Raw genomic sequence first — 17394 nt, 5'->3', positions numbered from 1 at the left:
TTGACCAATTGAATGTAATTCCCAGAGGCTTTCCCAGGGAGATGGTGGCTTTGAGGAGGTTGTCTATTAGTAGATACCTGGTGGTGAGTCAGGGTAGCCAGTCGTCCAGATAGGGAAACACTTGGAATCCGAGACTCCTCAGGTGAGCAGTCACTACTGCCAAACACTTGAGTGAGATTACCCTGGGGAGCTGTGGTGAGACACAAAGGGCAGTGCACAAAAGGTAGAATGACTGTCTCCCAGGCTGGAAAGCCTTGAGATACCTCCTGGGCCTGATGTATGGCAATTTATCATGATAATAAGTCCTTGAGAGATCTATGGAGCACATCCAAACATCCTTCTCCAACAATGGGAGAATGGATTGTAAAAGTCAACCATTCGAATTTGGACTTCATGTGACGGACTGGTTTGGTTTTGCTGAGATCAATATTGGTCTCAGGTCCCCTGTCTTTTTGGCACTCAAAAAAGAACGCCTTGGAAGTAATTTCGGATCCGATCTGGTCTGTGGGACAGGTTTGGATGACTCACTTTCAGCAGCTTTGGCTTCTGCGGCTCGCGATTTCCCTTTGACTGGGTGCTGGGTCCGGGATTTTTTGGGCCGGTGCTGGGGTAGTGTGTGAAGGGAATGGTGCCAACCTCGGCAATAATCCGAAGCACCCACATCTGTCCTGAGTGATAGACTCCCAGGCTTTTAGGTGCTTGGCAAAAGCGGCACCCGACTGGCTCTGGAGCAGCACAGCAGGCAATCCCTCATGAAGTGTGGGAGGCTGAAGAGCCAGAAAGGACTCGCCCAGTCTCCAAGTGCGGGGCCCTCTGCCGCCTCCTGGGGCCCCGGCGTCTCCCAGAAAAAATTCCCCGTCGTCTGCCTCTGGAAGGGAATCTTCCTGCTGTTGAGGAAAAAACTTCCACGTGATTTGCGGAACCACATCTTCCCTCCTCCTTTAGCCTTGGGATAAGGCGAAAGGAAGTGGAATAACTTGATGCACCCTCGGCAGATAAAGTTTTCCCTCTTGCTCTGGCTAGCTGGGTAAAATTGTCTTTACCTTAGGTCCAAACAAAGAGGACCCATCAAAGGGAAATGATAGAAGAGGAAGACTTGAAGGCCTCCTTGAGAAATGACACAAAGCGGAGCCAGGCTGGTCTCCATTAGAGCCACGCCTGTGCCTGCCGCTCTGCCCGCCCCTTGACGCATATGAAATGAGCCTCATGGGCCGAGTTAGAAATGAGGTGGGATAGCCAACTGAGCTAACCGACTGGGCTAGCTGCTCAGGTAGGTTACCTGAGAGGGAATCTGTCAGCTCCTTGACCAGATCCCTCTGTAGCCTGGTAAAATGTGCCAAATAATTCAGGGACCGTAGTGTAAGGGCAGCTGAAGTCAGGGTGCGCTTCCGTGCAGTCCATGCTCCTAGACTCCTTATTAGGAGGATGGACGGACGTTGAAGCCTCTGCCCGTCCTGTTGTGTAGCAGATGCCACCACCATGGCATCTACAGCCACGCCTTTTGTCAAGAACTCCTTCTCGGTGGGGCAGACAAAAATTTGTTAGAGGCGAGAAGGCACTGGTTCCACAGTATCTGGATGTTCCCAGCCCTCGACAAACCAAATCCAGGAGCTCGTCAAGGCGGAGACACCCAGGAGGCGGAGGGCTGAGCCCCAAAGGCCTTGAGAAGCACTGACTCATCAGCAGAGGGGTTTGGATATCCAGCCGCCTCGTTCGCTTAAGGATCTCTAAAATGTCTGCGAATGAGACATCATCCGAGGACGACTTTGGGGACCCTCCATCATCAAGATCAGTGTCCGATGTAAGAGTGACTCGGGGAGTCCACGTGCTTCCTCTTGCGATCTCTTCCTTGGGGCTCCTCTGAAGTCAACTCAAGAACCCTCAGGAGGAGGGAACCCCCAGTGGGGTAACCTCAGGCCCGGGGCTCCGCTGTCTAGGGACAGGAACTGCCAAAGACCAGTCTCCACGCCCAGGGAAGGTGCCGGTAAAGCCGAGAGATGGCGAAGAAGACTTGGCTAAGGCACTCCTCATAGCTTTGAAAGCCGGACCCCAGAATCCTGGGAGTGTCCGGTCCCCGAGCCATGATAGCAGACGGAAGTCCGCAGTCAAGCACCGAGAGGGAGGCTGGAACCGACAGCATAGGTCCTGAAACGTCACCCCAGCGTCCGGCCGAAGAAGTCCGCGTGCGGCAAACTCGGACCCAAGGCGGGGTTGAGTAAGGGTCGGAGCCGACCCTAGGATCTCCACCGCCCAACAGCACCTGCTCGGCGGAGCCAAGCGGTCGGAGGAGGAATGGCAATGGAATGGCTATCAGCTCAAGCCAATTGGGTCGGAGCGAAACAAATTTTGAAAGACTGGGGACTGGAACAGTCTTTGGAGCACCCTGTCTATGTCCGAATCTGACATCCTCGATGACCTAGAGGAGACTGAACGGGTTCGAGTTGGCCTCTCCAACGGCCCCAAGGGCTAGGGGACCGGCTCGGCGACTCGATAACTATCGGCGCGAAGGAATACCCAAACCAGTTTCCATCGGTGCCGAGGAGGACTTAGGTGCCGAGGAGGAAGTGTCTGAGCGGACAACCTTCATCGGCTCGAGACCAGTGGAGCCGATGAAGGTGACCCGCCTCGATGCCCCAGCCATCGGCTCCGAAGCCAGAGGAGTCGAGACTGGAGGCATCGGGCAGACCGTTCCGCCCTCGGCTCAAGTCCTTGGAGCCGAAGGAGAAGCCTGCCTATGTCTTTTGGCGGTCGGGTCCGGCGGACTGGTCGGAGCCGACGCCCTTTCTTTAGCAGGAGAAGGAGAGGATGCTAAAGCTTCTTCAAAGAGAGTTTTATAAGGCCTTTCAATATAAGCTTATTTTTCCTCTCTTGGAGGACCCTCGAGGAAAAAGCGTGACACACGCTGCAGGACTCCTGCAAATATTTGGCGCCCAAACAATATACACAGAGAGAGTGGTCATCCGTGATAGACATTTTAAAACTACATTTAGTGCATTTCTTGAAGCCCGAAGGCCTAGGAGCCTGAGACATTATAAGTAAAACTGAGTAACTCTCTCACAGACAAAACTTTGTTGGAATAGACTGACCCTACAAAGATTAACTTGCCGTTCACAATGATAGCCCGCAATTAAAATAAAGGCCAACTGCAGTGAATAAATGTATAAAGGAATCCAAGAACCCCTAAGGTTCAAAAGGGATTAACCAACAGGAAAGGCCCTATGGATGAAGGGAGCCTGTAACCAGAACAAACACCAATCACACACAAATTTTCCACAAAAAGTTTCCAAAACACACACAAGCACAGAGTAGCTGTTAAAACAGCTTTTTGTTAAAGAATTAGCAAATTTCTGACAGAAAAAGTTAGTGAAAAGACACTACTTAGCTCAGCCAGCTCGAGACCACGTCTTTGCTAGTTAGCGGCAAACGAGATCTGGGGGACTGGTAGTGGTGCATCCTGGGATATAGTAAGCTCAGCCAATAAGAGACTTCACTCTTTGGCATAAGCGTGCCGAGTCGGAGCCGAGGGATCGGCTCCGAACCCATCAGTCAGAATGTAGGCGAGATAGGATCACATAACATCCACCGTTTTTACCTAATGAAAAACAAATGAACTGCCATTTGTTGTTTTTATGCTCTCAATTATTCTCTTATCTGGACATTGGTTGAAATGCACATGAACTGCCACTTGTTTTTATTCCCTGTTATTCTCTTATGTGGACATTCTCTCACTCATCTCAGTGGGAAAGATGTGGATAAGTTTATCTACATTAATGACTACTACTAAAAAGCCAGGTATAACAGCATGCACTAGGTCATGGTACATGCTCAGCCTTATCAAGTAGTATATTGCTTTGTAGCCAGAATATTAGATGCACTTATAATTGTACATGTCTGTGGACCAGCACTATAATTCATTGTTCAGAAGTGATCACGTCAACGGTTTCAGAAGGAATGTCACAAAATACAAAAAAAAAAAAAAAAAAAAAAATTCAGCAAAAATGCTGTTAATGGTGTCACAATAAAAGTGGAAAAAAACTTTTACAGCAGGCCAACTTTAGTAGAGGTCACCATTCCTAAATGCTGTCACAGGAAGGCCCTAGTCCCTCAGGCATGCCATATACTCTGGTAGCCAGAAAGAGCAGCTCTCCAATCTGTGTTAAGTAGGTGATGTTAACAGCTTAGCAGATCATACATTTAAGGCTCTACTATCCACATAAGTAATGAGAAAATGTCAAAGGACAGTTTGACTTAAAAAGTGGGCTGGTGTGGTAACTTCACCAAGCACACGACAGAATCTGAGAAGCAAGTGGCTTTTTCCAGCTTCATTAATCTTTCTGATGCACTGACAGCATCCAAACATGGCAATTTAACAGATTTGCTGACACAGGCTTGTAATTTTTACTAAAACTGTTCTTATGCCACAACTGTGTCTTTAAGAATAAGGCATGTTAAAAGAGAACCGATTAGAGCAAAACTAGCCAATCAGTATTTTGCATTACAAGTCATTTGAATGTCCCAGGAAATTATTAAAATACACAAAGAACAGCAACTGAGAAACTGTTGAAAATGAACTTCAACTTAACCACCCTGCATTTACTGATCTAAGACAGCTAAAGAACTGTAACCAATTTAAAGACTTTAAGGGTAAAAATACATTCACTATAGAAAGCCAAAGATGGGAAAATAAAAAGTACAGTTGTGTACCTACCATAAATGTAGATGTTCGAGTGTATTCACTGTTGCAGTCATTACACTTGGGTTATCCTGCTGGCAGGCTACCCACAGTCGGCCTGAATTCCAAAGTCCTGGTCCGGCATCGGTTGCTGTCGCCTCTTCCCCGTCAGTGTGCCAGGGGTATAAAAGATGCAGCTGACACCATTTTCTTCAGTTTTTCTTGCCCCAGATGTCAGGTGCCCCCAAAAGTGTAGGCTAAAAAACATTGCTTATGAAAAGCATGCACTAAAATAAACATTACCTTCATCTACAAGCAAATATACCACATAGGTTGTATAGAACAGAGAGGTACAGATAAGTCCCAGCAAAGAAAGGGGGATGGTGGGTGGGTAACCTGGACTGCAACAGTGAATGTACTTGAACATCTACATTTATGGTAGGTGCACAACTGTACTATGTTCATCGTGTTTCACTGTTGCAGTCATTACACTTGGGTTGAATCCCAAAGCTGAGGTTGGGCGGCTGGGTCTAAATAGAATTAGGAGTGGCAAAGCCTGCTCTGGATTTAGAGTAAAGAGGTAAGTGGTAGTGCTTAGTAAAAGTGTGCACTGAAGTCCAAGTTGCAGCCTCCAAAATATCCTTGGTTGGTACTCCTCTGAGGAAGGCTGCTGAGGTGGCTGCTGCCCTGGTAGAATGTGGTCTAATGCCTTTAGGCACTTATTTGCCATGTTGTGAATAGCAGAAACGAATGCAGTGTTCTATCCATTTTGAGATAGCCTTTTCTTGTGATCCTGCAGCATATGCCACTAAAAGTTGCTCAGTCTTTCTGAAAGCTTTAGTTTTGTCCAAGTAGAAGCATAGCTGTCTGTGTATGTCCAAAGAATTCAGAAGTCTCTCCCCTTTATTCTGTGGGTTTGGGTAAAAAGTAGGCAAATGAATGGTTTGGTTAAGAGCCACACTGGACACTACCTTAGGCATAAATGTTGGGTTTGTCCTTAGAGAAACCCTCTCCGGATGGAAGATAATAAAAGGTTCCACAGCCATTAATGCCTGTAACTCTGAGACTCTTCTTGCTGAAGTTATTGCTAAGAGTAGAGCTGTTTTCCATAATAAGAATTTTATCTCAGCTGTATTGGCTTGCTCAAAAGGAGGCAGTGTGAGTTTTTCCAAGACAAAATTGAGGTCCCATGCAGGTATTGGTGCTCTCCTTGGAGGTCTTATGTTTTTGGCACCCCTGAGGTACTGCCTAAGCAATGGATGTGAAAAAATAGGTGGGTCCGTATTGTAATGAGCTGAAATGGCAGAGGCATGGATCTTAATTGATGAGAAGGATAGGCCTTTGTCCAGCATCTCAGATATTGTAAAATCTGAGGAATATTTGGAACACGCGTGTCAATTCCTTGTGCCTGGTTCCAAGCACAGAATCTCTTCCATTTTTCTGCATAAGATTTTCTGGTGCTGGGACTCCTGGCCTCCAAAATAACATCCATAACCGCTTTAGACAGAGGTGTATTCTTAACGGTTACACTATCCGCCATGCAGCTAGATTTAGGGTTCTGAGTTGGCTGTGCAGGATCTGATTGTTTTGTTGGGTCAGTAAATGAGGAATTTGAGGCAATGTCCAGGCTGGGCCTTGAGACAAGCTCCTTAGGATTGGGTACCAGTGTTGGCATGGCCAATCCGGGGCAATCAGTATCATTTGTGGCTTCTCTTGTCTGACCTTTAGGAGTACCTTGGAGAGGAGAGGCAGTGGAGGAAAGGCATATACTTTAAGGTTGTTCCAGCTGAATGACAAAGCATCCACTTTCCATGCTTGTTTGTGATAAGTCCTTGTGCAGAATCTCTGAAGTTGGCAGTTGTGAGGGGAGGCAAAAAGATCTATGTTTGGGCATCCCCATTTCCTTGTTATCATGTTGAAGATTTGTGGATCTAATTTCCACTCATGAGGATCCATGAGGTTTCTGCTTAGTTCGTCTGCCAGAGCATTTGTTTTTCCTGGCAGGAATTGTGCTTGCAGGTGTACTTGGTAAGTCAATGCTGTGTTCCACAAAATCATGGCTTGTCTGCAGAGGGGGTAAGAATGTGTGCCCCCTTGCTTATGTATCACATGCCTGTGGTGTTGTCCGACTTTATCAGCAGCTGTCCTGGATGAAGTAGGTCCTTGAAGGCTGTCAGGGCATTTTGTACAGCTAGCTGATGTGAAGATGCCTTTGGCTTGCGGGCCATGTGCACTGAATACATTTTCCTGCCATGTGGGCCCCCCAGGCATAATCTGATCCATCTGTTGTTAGTGTTTGCCTGGCTGTGGGTAAAGTGAATGGTTGTCCCTTGTTGTGGTGACAGGCCTGTGCCCATCATCGACACTCCTGTTGCAGGCAGGGAATGAGTGAAATTAATGATTCCAGGCTGTGGCAATGTTGAGTCCAAACACTTTTTAGATACCATTGTATTTTCCTCATATGCAGTCTTGCATATGGAATTAGCAGAATGCAGGATGCCATGTAGCCCAGAGCCTGCAGAATTTTTCTTGCAGATAACTGGGTCTTTGTTGCCAAGCTTTCGAAGTAAGAAGTCAGTTGCCTTTGTTTGTCTGGCGTGAGATAAGCCATCTGGGCAGTTGTATTTAAGCTTGCACCCAGGAATATTATCTCTTGAGAGGGTACTAGTTTTGATTTCTTTTCGTTTACTGTGTACCCTAGGCAAATTAGTAATGTTTTTACAAACATCAGATGCTTTAGTAAAATGTCTTTGGTCTCTGCTTGAATAAGGCAGTCGTCCAAGTAGAGATATATTTGAATTCCTCTTTGTCTGTAAAATGCAATTACTGGTGCCAGGCATTTTGTGAAGACCCTGGGCGCAGTAGATAAGCCACAGGGCAGTGCAGAGAATTGAGCCAGCTATGAATCTGAGGTATTTTCTGCAAGATTGTCTGATTGGGACATGCAGGTATGCCTCTTTGAGGTCCAAAGTTACAAGCCAAGCCTTCTTGCCCAGCATGGGCAGAAGCTGCTGCAGAGTCAACATTTTGAATTTTGGAACGTCCAGAAAAGTATTTAGAATAGACAGGTCCAGAATTGGTCTACATGCTTTGTCCTTTCTTGGTACTAAGAAAAGTCTTGAGTAAAATCCTTGTCCATGCTCTTGTTGTGGCACTGGCTGAACAGCCTTCATGTCCATAAGAGATGAAACTTGTTTTTGTGCCTCTGCCCATCGATTGTGTGGCATGTCTGGCATACCTTTTGCCTTTGGAAGGGTGTGAAAGTGGAACCTGTAGCCCTGAGAGACTATATTTAAGACCCATTTGTCCTGGCGGAGCATGTGCCAATTTTGTAAAATAAAGTGCTAGCTTTCCCCCTAAGGGTGCTGCCAAAAGATAAATGCTTGGCATTGGCGGAGGGAAGTCACTGGGACTGTTTCCTATATGGCTGTGATTTGTCTTCTCCGCTTTTGGAGGTAGAAGCACCCCATTGTTTGGGCCTGTATGAGCCCTGGGGCTGTAGTCTGCCTCTAGGGCGTCTGTATCTGCCTCTTTGTGGCCTGTCTGACACGGGAAAGGACCAATTCTTAGAAGGCCAGCTCCTGCTAAATCTGGGTGGCTGTACCTGTAAGAAATCCTTTACTGTCTGCATACATTTAGCTTTATCCTCCATTTTCTTCAACACCTCCTCTGCCTTAACACCAAACAAAGTATTATGCTGTAATGGAGCATCCAATAATTTTGCTTTAACATGATCAGGCAGAGTCTGTTCCTTTAACCAAGTATGCCTTCTAATGACAGAACCTGTAACAGCGGCCCTGCAAGAGGCCTCCAGTGAATCAAAACCACATTGCAAAATATGCTTTCCCACTTGTTCAGCTGCATGCAATAAATCCTGCATTTCCTTGTTCTCAGAACATTCAGAATTTGTCAACATTTTCTGTTTTAGCAGAGACATTAAGTATTGCTGATATTTAAGCATATGAAACTGACAATTTAAAGCCCTTACAGCCAAGGCAGCAGAAGTGTAAACTTTTTTCCCCCATCTGTCCAGTGCCCCTGAATCTCTATCTGAGGGGACAAGGTTTTTTGCAGTAGAGACTTTGACCCCTTTGGGACCCTGAGATATAGTTTTTGGGTTAGCAGCAGGGTTTTTATATAGAAATTTATGAGAATCTGGAACTCTGTAGTATCTGTCTGGCTTAACAGGTGCAGGAGGTAGAGTCGGGAGACAGGCCGGACAATGAAAATACATCATCTACAATGTCTAGAACAGGTGCAATAGCAAGAGGTCTGTGCTGAGGTAGTAAAAGAAAGTCTCTGAGCCTTTTCTTAGATTCTGAGTAATCTTGGCTCTCCCAGTGGAAATGCTCCCTCATGGTATGCAGGGTTTTCCCAAAGGAATAATCCTCAGGAGGAGAAGCTGAAGGAATAGATTCTTCAGCATCAGAATCCTCACAGGGAGGAATAGAGTATCCCTGTTTTGAAGAGGAGTCAGAAGAAATGGAAACCTGATCAGAGGAATCATATTCAGTGTCTTGCCTAGGCCTCTTATCAGGAGGGGGATGGGAACCCCTGATCAAAGTAATTAGTTCTTCGGCCATTTTCAGCATCTGTTTCTTAGGCATGAAAGTCTGTCCTGGAGAATGCTGTACTTGTTTCCTTGTCTTTAAAGCTGTTTTAGTCTTTGTTTTGGATGCTGAAGTTGGCTTAATATAAAGCTGTGTAGGTCTGAAAACACCCTCAGAAGCAGATGCCTGCTCAGCGGCTCCGGACCCATCTGAGGGATTAGTTTCCGAAGGCCCAATACCTTGAGTATCCAAGAAGCCTAGTTGTCTCCATGTGGGAGTCAGAGGTGGCCTGTGGCTCTGAGGTAGCGGGTGTCAGGGGCTGCGAAAGCGCCTCACTGAGAACCAGTGACTGGCCTAGAAGAGGCTTCGTCGTCGGTTTTGGACCTCGTATGCCTGTCCTTTTCTTTTTCCTTGCACTATTTATGAACTCCGGTCGTCAGCTGTTCTGATGGCATTATATAGTTAAACCTTCGGCCAAAGTAATGAAATGCAAAATCGTACTGACGCTTAGTAGTGCGTTGGTTAAATCTAGCACAAAACCGACAACCAGCAAAGTCGTGGTCAGGGCCTAGGCAACAAATACAGTAAGAATGAAAATCCTTATGAAGTATTTGTTTTCTACAAGAAATACAATTGTTAACTTTTTCTGACATCGGTCTGGAGCAAGAAAAAAGTTTCCCCAATGGGGTACTTAGCTTTACTGAAGACTTCGGATCTGAAATTCAATTTCGAAAATCTCAGGAGTTGGCCGACCGGCACTTGCAAACTGCTTTTGCTTTGGGCACCGAGCGGCAAGAAAGACAGAAGAAAATGGCGTCGGCTGCATCTTATATACCCCTGGCGCACTGACGTCAGGGAAGAGGTGACAGCAACCAACGCCAGACCAGGAATTTGGAATTCAGGCCGACTGTGGGTAGCCTGCCAGCAGGATAACCCAAGTGTAATGACTGTAACAGTGAAACACGATGAACATCATGAAATGTTACCACACCAAAGCTTAATGCAAGTAGGCAACAGTTAATTAACAAATTTATGGTGACAGAGACTTTGTTTCTTAGATGCTTCCTCAAAACTCAGCTTGTAATGGGCTGAGAGTCATGCATTAATTTTCTACCTATACGGATGCCTGCTGGGGAAGGGATTTGTAATCCACCCATTAGGAACTCCGTCATTGATGGAAGGATGCAGGCAATATAACAGGGCCGAGTCAGCTTCCTTAATTCTGACTATCACATGATTATTGGAAATTAAATTTTATTTCTCATTTCTGCTGACTGAATGTTTCACAAAAAAAGTTATGAAAAAACGTCTTACCTCATGGAATCATTGGTTCCAGTTGTCCAGATATCAGTACCTAGTACATCACAGATTGGATCTTCTCTAGTCCCATTCTAAAACGAAAGGGGAAAACATGAACTTCAAATGTCAGTAACTGCTCAGTTATTAATAATATGCCTATATGAAGTTTACAGACCTTTTGCACAACTATTATAACACAGCAACCAACACAGGATGGTTTATACCCTGGCTGTATTTAAAAATGATTGAACAAATGTGTAACGAAACGTATAACAGGATGCATATTTAGATCTTGCCTAATTTTTCCAAGCAGTCTGTCTTCAACTACTCCAATATTAACTGGTGACGGGTGTACATTAGTATGTCAGAACAGAGCAAGTGACAGTAGGCATATGCTATGCAGAAAAAATCTCAAGTACTTTAAAATTCTTCTACAGTAGAGTATGTAGAGAGTTGATTATCCAAACTAATTGGAACCTAAGGCAGTTCGGATAATCAAACTGTTTCGATGGATAATCAAACATAAAATTGAACTGGATAAAAAACTTCTAAAAATGTTTTTGATTAACATTAAACAGCAAAAATAAAACAAATATACTGTAAGCACAAAACTGTATGGTATATTATTGTAGTACAAGCTCAAAAACACTCAAGCAAATACATATAACGTTTACATATTCAGACTTTTATGATTTTTCTACTTGAAAAGTTTGGAAGGCTGTGTTCAGATAATTGACGTTTGGATAATAGACTCTCTACTGTAATTAATTTTCCTTAGGTCAGATAAGGGGAGCTTCAGACACTGCTCACTTACAAGATACTTCCAAACCATACTGAGTAGGGAACAAAGTCCCCAGCTCAAAATGTAATGCCGATGCAAAGCTCAGTGGGATAAAATTGTCACAAACCAAAGCCTATGCCATTCACGCAACCAGACAGAACACTTATCTACACAGAGGTAACGTCGTCGAGACAGTTACTCCTCTCAATGTTTCTGTAATATATGCCTGCTTTCAAAGCCTCACTGTGGACAGCAAAAACGGGTAAATGCCCTTAATAAATAATGCAAGCTACAGAAATGAAACTGAAAAGGAGGGTCTGCGGAGACAATATTAAAAAAATGCACTTCTTTCCGAGACAGTAAAGATATATAAAGGTACTTCACTATAACTAACTGTTTGAACAGTAGGATCAACGATGCAGAAAACTGCTCAACCAAAAGGTAGACATTAGTTGCCAAATGCCAGTGCCAGATGTTACAACATTTAGATATGCATAAGATGACTGGCTAGAATATTTTTAAACTGCTTTATTAATTTGTTAAATGGGAAAGCTCAATGGACATGGTCCTTTTTCGAGGACGACCCAAGGAGCACTGTCTGGTTAAGTGACTTGGTAAGAGTCGCAAAATAGGCAAATGAAAGTTGAGGGAATTAAAACTAAACTTTTGTAACAGCTGTATGAACGTTCTCACCATTATTTCTGAATGAATTATTTCTTAACATTCGTTTTTGTTCTGATCTCTGCTGTACCCTGTTCTAACTTCTGGGGCAATTTCCCCCGGGCCTCCGTTGAAATAGGGCAACTGCCCAGTCGGACTATCCCATAAACAAACATCAAATAAACTGAGCTACAAGAAACTGCTTGTAAACAGCTTATAGCCTTAATCCTGTGTGCTAACTGCCACAGTTTCACTGTGGCCAGTAGATGGCAACTTAGCTGTAAGAGTGCACTATCTGCCCAATTATGCTGTGTGTGTGTTAAGGATGAAGTAATATCTACAGCATCAACAAATGCTTTTGCAGTCACTCCAGGGCCATAATAGGATAAAGCCCTGACTACAACCCAGGCAACCTGAGCTTGATTAGTGGCTCAGGCATTTGGCAGAGTTGACAGGGAGGGTGGACTTTCCTATCCTGGGGAGGAGGGTATGTGCAGACATCACTCCAGCTCAGTTCTAGAGGAGGCTCGAGCTTAGGGAGGTTTGATATCAGGCTGGGGCTAGGATAAATGGGTGAAGCACAACATAATTTTCTAAGTCCATCCAGTCCTGGCTTGTGCTAAGCAAGCAGGGGAGGGGGATAGGCCAGCAAAAATTCCCAGACCCCATGGATGACTGATCCTCGGCCCACACCTCTGCTGAGTGAAAATATGAACTCATAAGTTGAGCCCCAACATGGAAGGTAGACAGGCTTAGTGGATGGGGAGGGAAAACTTTAACAGGTTCTGGATGGAAAAAAATGCTCTTGTGGAAGGCAGATAATCCTTTCTACTTCATCTCAGCAAAAGGAAATTCACAGCAAGGTATGTGACAATAGTAAGAACAACAGATTCTATCAATTTCTCCTACACACTGATGAGGTGATGAGGAAAAATAATACAGAACACAACTGTAGGGTACAGTAGGGAACTATTATTAACCAATCACTGCAATGACATGAAGCCCATTGTGGCAATGGTCTTATTTGTACACCTACTGTTAACCTAATTGCATTATGTTTATCATTAGAATCACTACTGCAGAAACATACACAAGTTTAATAAAACTGTGTACTATATGCTTAGCTCCAAAATTGTCCAGATGTTCCAAGTATGCCCTGCAGGACAGCTGTAGTGAATCAGTCTTCCTCTACGTTAGTCAACTAATGCTTGTTTAGACTTATGATTTAGTGCTGTGCAACTTTCTGGGGACCAAAAAATGATTACTTATACAGGGCTATATTGCTTAGTTGATTCATACAGGGCTATATTGCTTAGTCGATTTGATATTTCGTTGCAATATTTTTGGGCAACAAATCTAGATGATCAGTTTTATAATGTGCTTTCAGTTTCAGAGGTATCAAAACAGATGAAAATTGATTCCGGTGTTTCAGGTCAGTTACCAGTAATGCAGTCCCCTTTTTCTGTAACATTTCATATACTGAAAGACATCACTTTCTGAGGCAAAGTAGTACTGTTTTTATTAACAAAACATTATTTCATGAAATGTATTCAACCTATGAGAAAAACTACACATTTATACCAAAGTCTTAAGATATTTGGTTTATGAAGGATGTGAATTTTAACAAAAAAAATGAACAATTTGAAAGTTAAAACATGGGATGCATCTCAACTGCATTTCTGAAAATGTAACAAAAACAAACTCTCGCTCTTTTCTCACACACTGCTCCAATGGAACACGCCACTTCTGACAAGATATGCCACCTCAGACTGTGAAATCAGCAATGTAACAGCAGAAGTTTGTTGTCAGAGATGTATGCTTCCCCATTAAAGGCATTTTAATGGTTATTTAAAAGTGGCCATATGACTGCCTTTTGCATTCACACAAAATTTGCCCCATCAAAAGAAAAAAAAAACAGCCACATTCTGTATGTCCAATGTCTCAAACAGACAACAGCGATAGATAACTATTTCATTGTGTTGCTGTTAGACACTACCCCTATGACATATGAATGATTATTCAGTGACCTATAACTGACCTACACTGCTAAACAGCATGCTTCTTTAATCCCTACCACTAAAATTAGCCAATTCCATCTACAACTCTGAGGTTTGTTTGTACGAAAACCAAACTGCTAACTATTTATGACCCACAACAGTATATTTCAGTTGATTGCTCACAAACTCACACTCCATTCTCAGTAAGATGCTGCCTGAGGGAGGGCGCTGGCAAGGTGTGAATGGTCATAGGACACAGTGGCCCTTTAATACGTATGAAGCATGAATAACCATTTACGAGTGATCATGTAACTGCCTGATCATTTATATACTACCTGCAGCAACACTCCTCAAAAAGGGCAGCCACTTTCTTTGTACCACCTCTAAAATTAAACAGTGATAAAAATGAATGAAAATGGCTGTAACAATGTATTTCAACTTATTACTCTCAAACAAGCAATTGTAACTGCTCAGGATATCATCCACAGATGGCTTCTCCGAGACAGACATCTGTGGTGATAACATCTGAAGTGTGATCACCAGCAAGTAGTGAAAATAATAGCCACAGTAATGTACTTCAACTTGGTGCTAAAGCCCTCCCCACCACTGCACTTAACCCAATAAACGTTAAACAAGATATAAATTGAATTCTGCTCTGAGCAGTGTATACGTATAATGTTACCATAGTTCCCATAGCCAAGAGACATGCAGTTGCCTACTATGAATAAAAAATGCAAAAAGCCTGCAACAGACATCTACTGCAGCCTGATTACTGTGTCCCCTTAACTGTAAGCCTCTGAAAGTAGAATGTAAAAACAACCACTCAATTTCAACTTCTTCTCTGTACTAACATCCCATCAAGTAGTTAGAATAACATCTGTCATTTTATCTCAGAGGTAGGAATTGTGTGGTACTGTTCCCGAACTACTGGCTTGAAGGCAATAACCTAGAAGTTATTCATCCAGCTTAGTGGGCAACAGAGAGGCCTCTGCCAAGCAGATTGGAGCCTTGTGAGCTGCAGGTTGGACAAGACTAGTTTAGAGAACCTGTGAATAGATGTCCATTTAGCAGCCTCAAAAATGCTGTCAGCATAACTATTCTTTATGAAAGTTGTACTGGTAACCACTCATCCGGTGGAGATGGCTCTAACATCTCTAGGTCAATCTCTTGTTTTATTTGTCATAACAAAGGCTGATGCTACTAGACTAGCTAAGGGTACTGCACTTGATAAATACTGACCAATTCCAGGTCCAGCATGGACTGCACTTAAGACAAAAATCATGTTATCCAATGCCACTATCATAACACAGAGTACAAAGGTATGGTAAAGAAAAATATAAAATACATTACAGACGTATCAAAATATTGTAGAATGTTAAAATTGAAAGTATATATACAAAATAATTTACAGTACAGTACAGTTGTGTACACTTACCATAAATGTAGATATTCGAGTGTCTTCACTGTTACAGTCATCACATTTGGGTTATCCCTGCCAGGGTAGCCCTCGGCCACCTGAATACCAGAGACTTAGTATTTCTGTGTTGGTTGCTATCGCTTGAGGACTGATGTCAGGTCGTCAGTGGTATAAAGGAAGGCAGCAGACACCATTGCGTTAGTTCTCCTTGCCCTAATCTGTCAAGAGCCACCAAAGTAGGAGGCCAGGTTCTGGTGGAAGAACCCCACCAGTGGAAAATAAATACCAATATGTCCCTTGTAAGGAAAGGAGAACAACAGTGAAGAAAGGTAATAAAAAAAGGGGACTGAAGGAGGGAAACCAGGACTGCAATAGTGAAGGCACTCGAACATCTACATTTATGGTAAGTGTACACAACTGTACTATGTTCTTCATGTTTCACTGTTGCAGTCATCACATTTGGATAGATCCCCAAAGCTAAGGAAATGAGGGAGGCAGTCAAGGAAACTAGGGGCTGGGTAGGATGCCCTGTAAGACTGCAGAGGCAAACCCTGTCCTGGATTTGGAGAAGAAAGGCAGTTGGTAATGTTTGGTAAAAGTGCGAACAGATGTCCAAGGTGGGAGCCTCCAGGATGAAAGCTGCAGAGGTGGAGGCTGCTCTCTTGGAGTGTGTCCTGACCCCCTTGGGGGGAGGCTTGCCACGCTGTTTGTAGCAGAAATGGATGCAGTGTGCTATCCATTTGGAAATGGTTTGCTTGGAGATGGCTTTGCCTTCTTTAACTGAAGCAAAGCTAACCAGCAATTGCTCAGACTTCCTGAAGGGTTTAGTCCTGTCCAGATAGTATCTGAGCTGTCTGTGCACATCTAGAGAGTGCAGAATCCTTTCCCCTTGGTTTAGGGGTTAGGACAGAAGGTGGGCAAATGAATGGATCAGTTGAGAGGCACACTGGACACCACCATGGGCATGAATGATGGAGTAGTTCTGAGAGACATCATGTCTGTATGGAAGATGATGAAGGGTTCCACAGCCACGAGTGCTTGCAGCTCAGAGACCCTTCTGGCTGAAGTGATGGCCAGGCAAAAGGCCGTTTTCCAGGAGAGATATTTTAGCTCTGCAGAAGCTGGTTTGAAAGGAGGCAGGGTGAGCTTTTCCAAGACTAAGTTAAGGCCCCAGGCTGGTGTTGGTGTCATTCTGGGGGCCTCAAGTTGCTAACCCCTCTGAGGAACTGTTTAATCAGAGGGTGTGAGAAAAGAGACTTCTCAGTGGGAAAATGAGCAGAAATAGCACATGCATGAATTTTTATAGAACAGAAATAGACCACTGTGTAGTAGGTCAGCTAAGAAATCCAGGATGAGAGGGATGGATGGCTGTGCCGGATTGGCCCCCCTTAGCCTGGATCCAGGTGCAGAATCTTTTCCATTTATCTGCATAAGACTTTCTTGTGCTAGGGCATCTGGCCTCCCGGATAACATCCAGAACCTGTTTACTGAGGATGGCAGATTGGTCAGGGTTAGGGAATAAACCAATCTGCCAAACTGAGTGTCTGCAACTGTGGGTGCATGAATTCCCCTTCCCTCTGGGTTAGGAGGTTTGGAATCTGAGGAAGATTCCATGGAGGCAGCGGGGACAGACTGCGCAGCAAGGGGTACCAGTGCTGTTTGGGCCAGTCTGGAGATATGAGAATGGTTCTTGGTTTTTACTCCCTTATTTTGACTTACCCAGGGGAAGGACAGGGTATCCACTTTCCAAGCCATGCAGTGATGCTCCTTGGTGCAGAATTTGCTGAGCTGATGGCTGCTGTGAGAGGCAAAGAAGTCGACCTCCAGGGTTACCCATTTCTGAGTTATTAGGAAGAAGGTGCTTCTGTTGAGCTGCCACTCGTGTGGGTTCAAAAGCTTTCTGCTTAATTGGTCTGCCAGGGAGTTGAGCGAGCCTGGAAAGTATTGTGCTAGCAGGTGTATTTGCATGGATGAGGCTGTGAGCCAAAGGGTTATGGCCAGCCTCTACAGCAGGTAGG

At 44.3% G+C, this 17394-nt stretch overlaps 1 protein-coding gene across 1 annotated transcript in view; it reads right to left on the bottom strand.

Moving 5' to 3' along the window:
* Positions 1-17394, bottom strand: part of CTIF (cap binding complex dependent translation initiation factor) — a 2147727-nt gene that overhangs the window by 1251864 nt on the left and 878469 nt on the right. Inside the window, exon 5 of the mRNA XM_044081751.1 lies at positions 10537-10613. Within this exon, the coding sequence (XP_043937686.1) occupies positions 10537-10613 (77 nt within the window). The remainder of the gene's footprint in view (positions 1-10536; positions 10614-17394) is intronic.

This window comes from Protopterus annectens, chromosome 1.part1, assembly GCF_019279795.1.
Source record: "Protopterus annectens isolate FY-2018-M chromosome 1.part1, PAN1.0, whole genome shotgun sequence".
Classification (NCBI taxonomy): domain Eukaryota; kingdom Metazoa; phylum Chordata; order Ceratodontiformes; family Protopteridae; genus Protopterus; species Protopterus annectens.
This window is presented reverse-complemented; position numbering and strand designations above follow the sequence as displayed.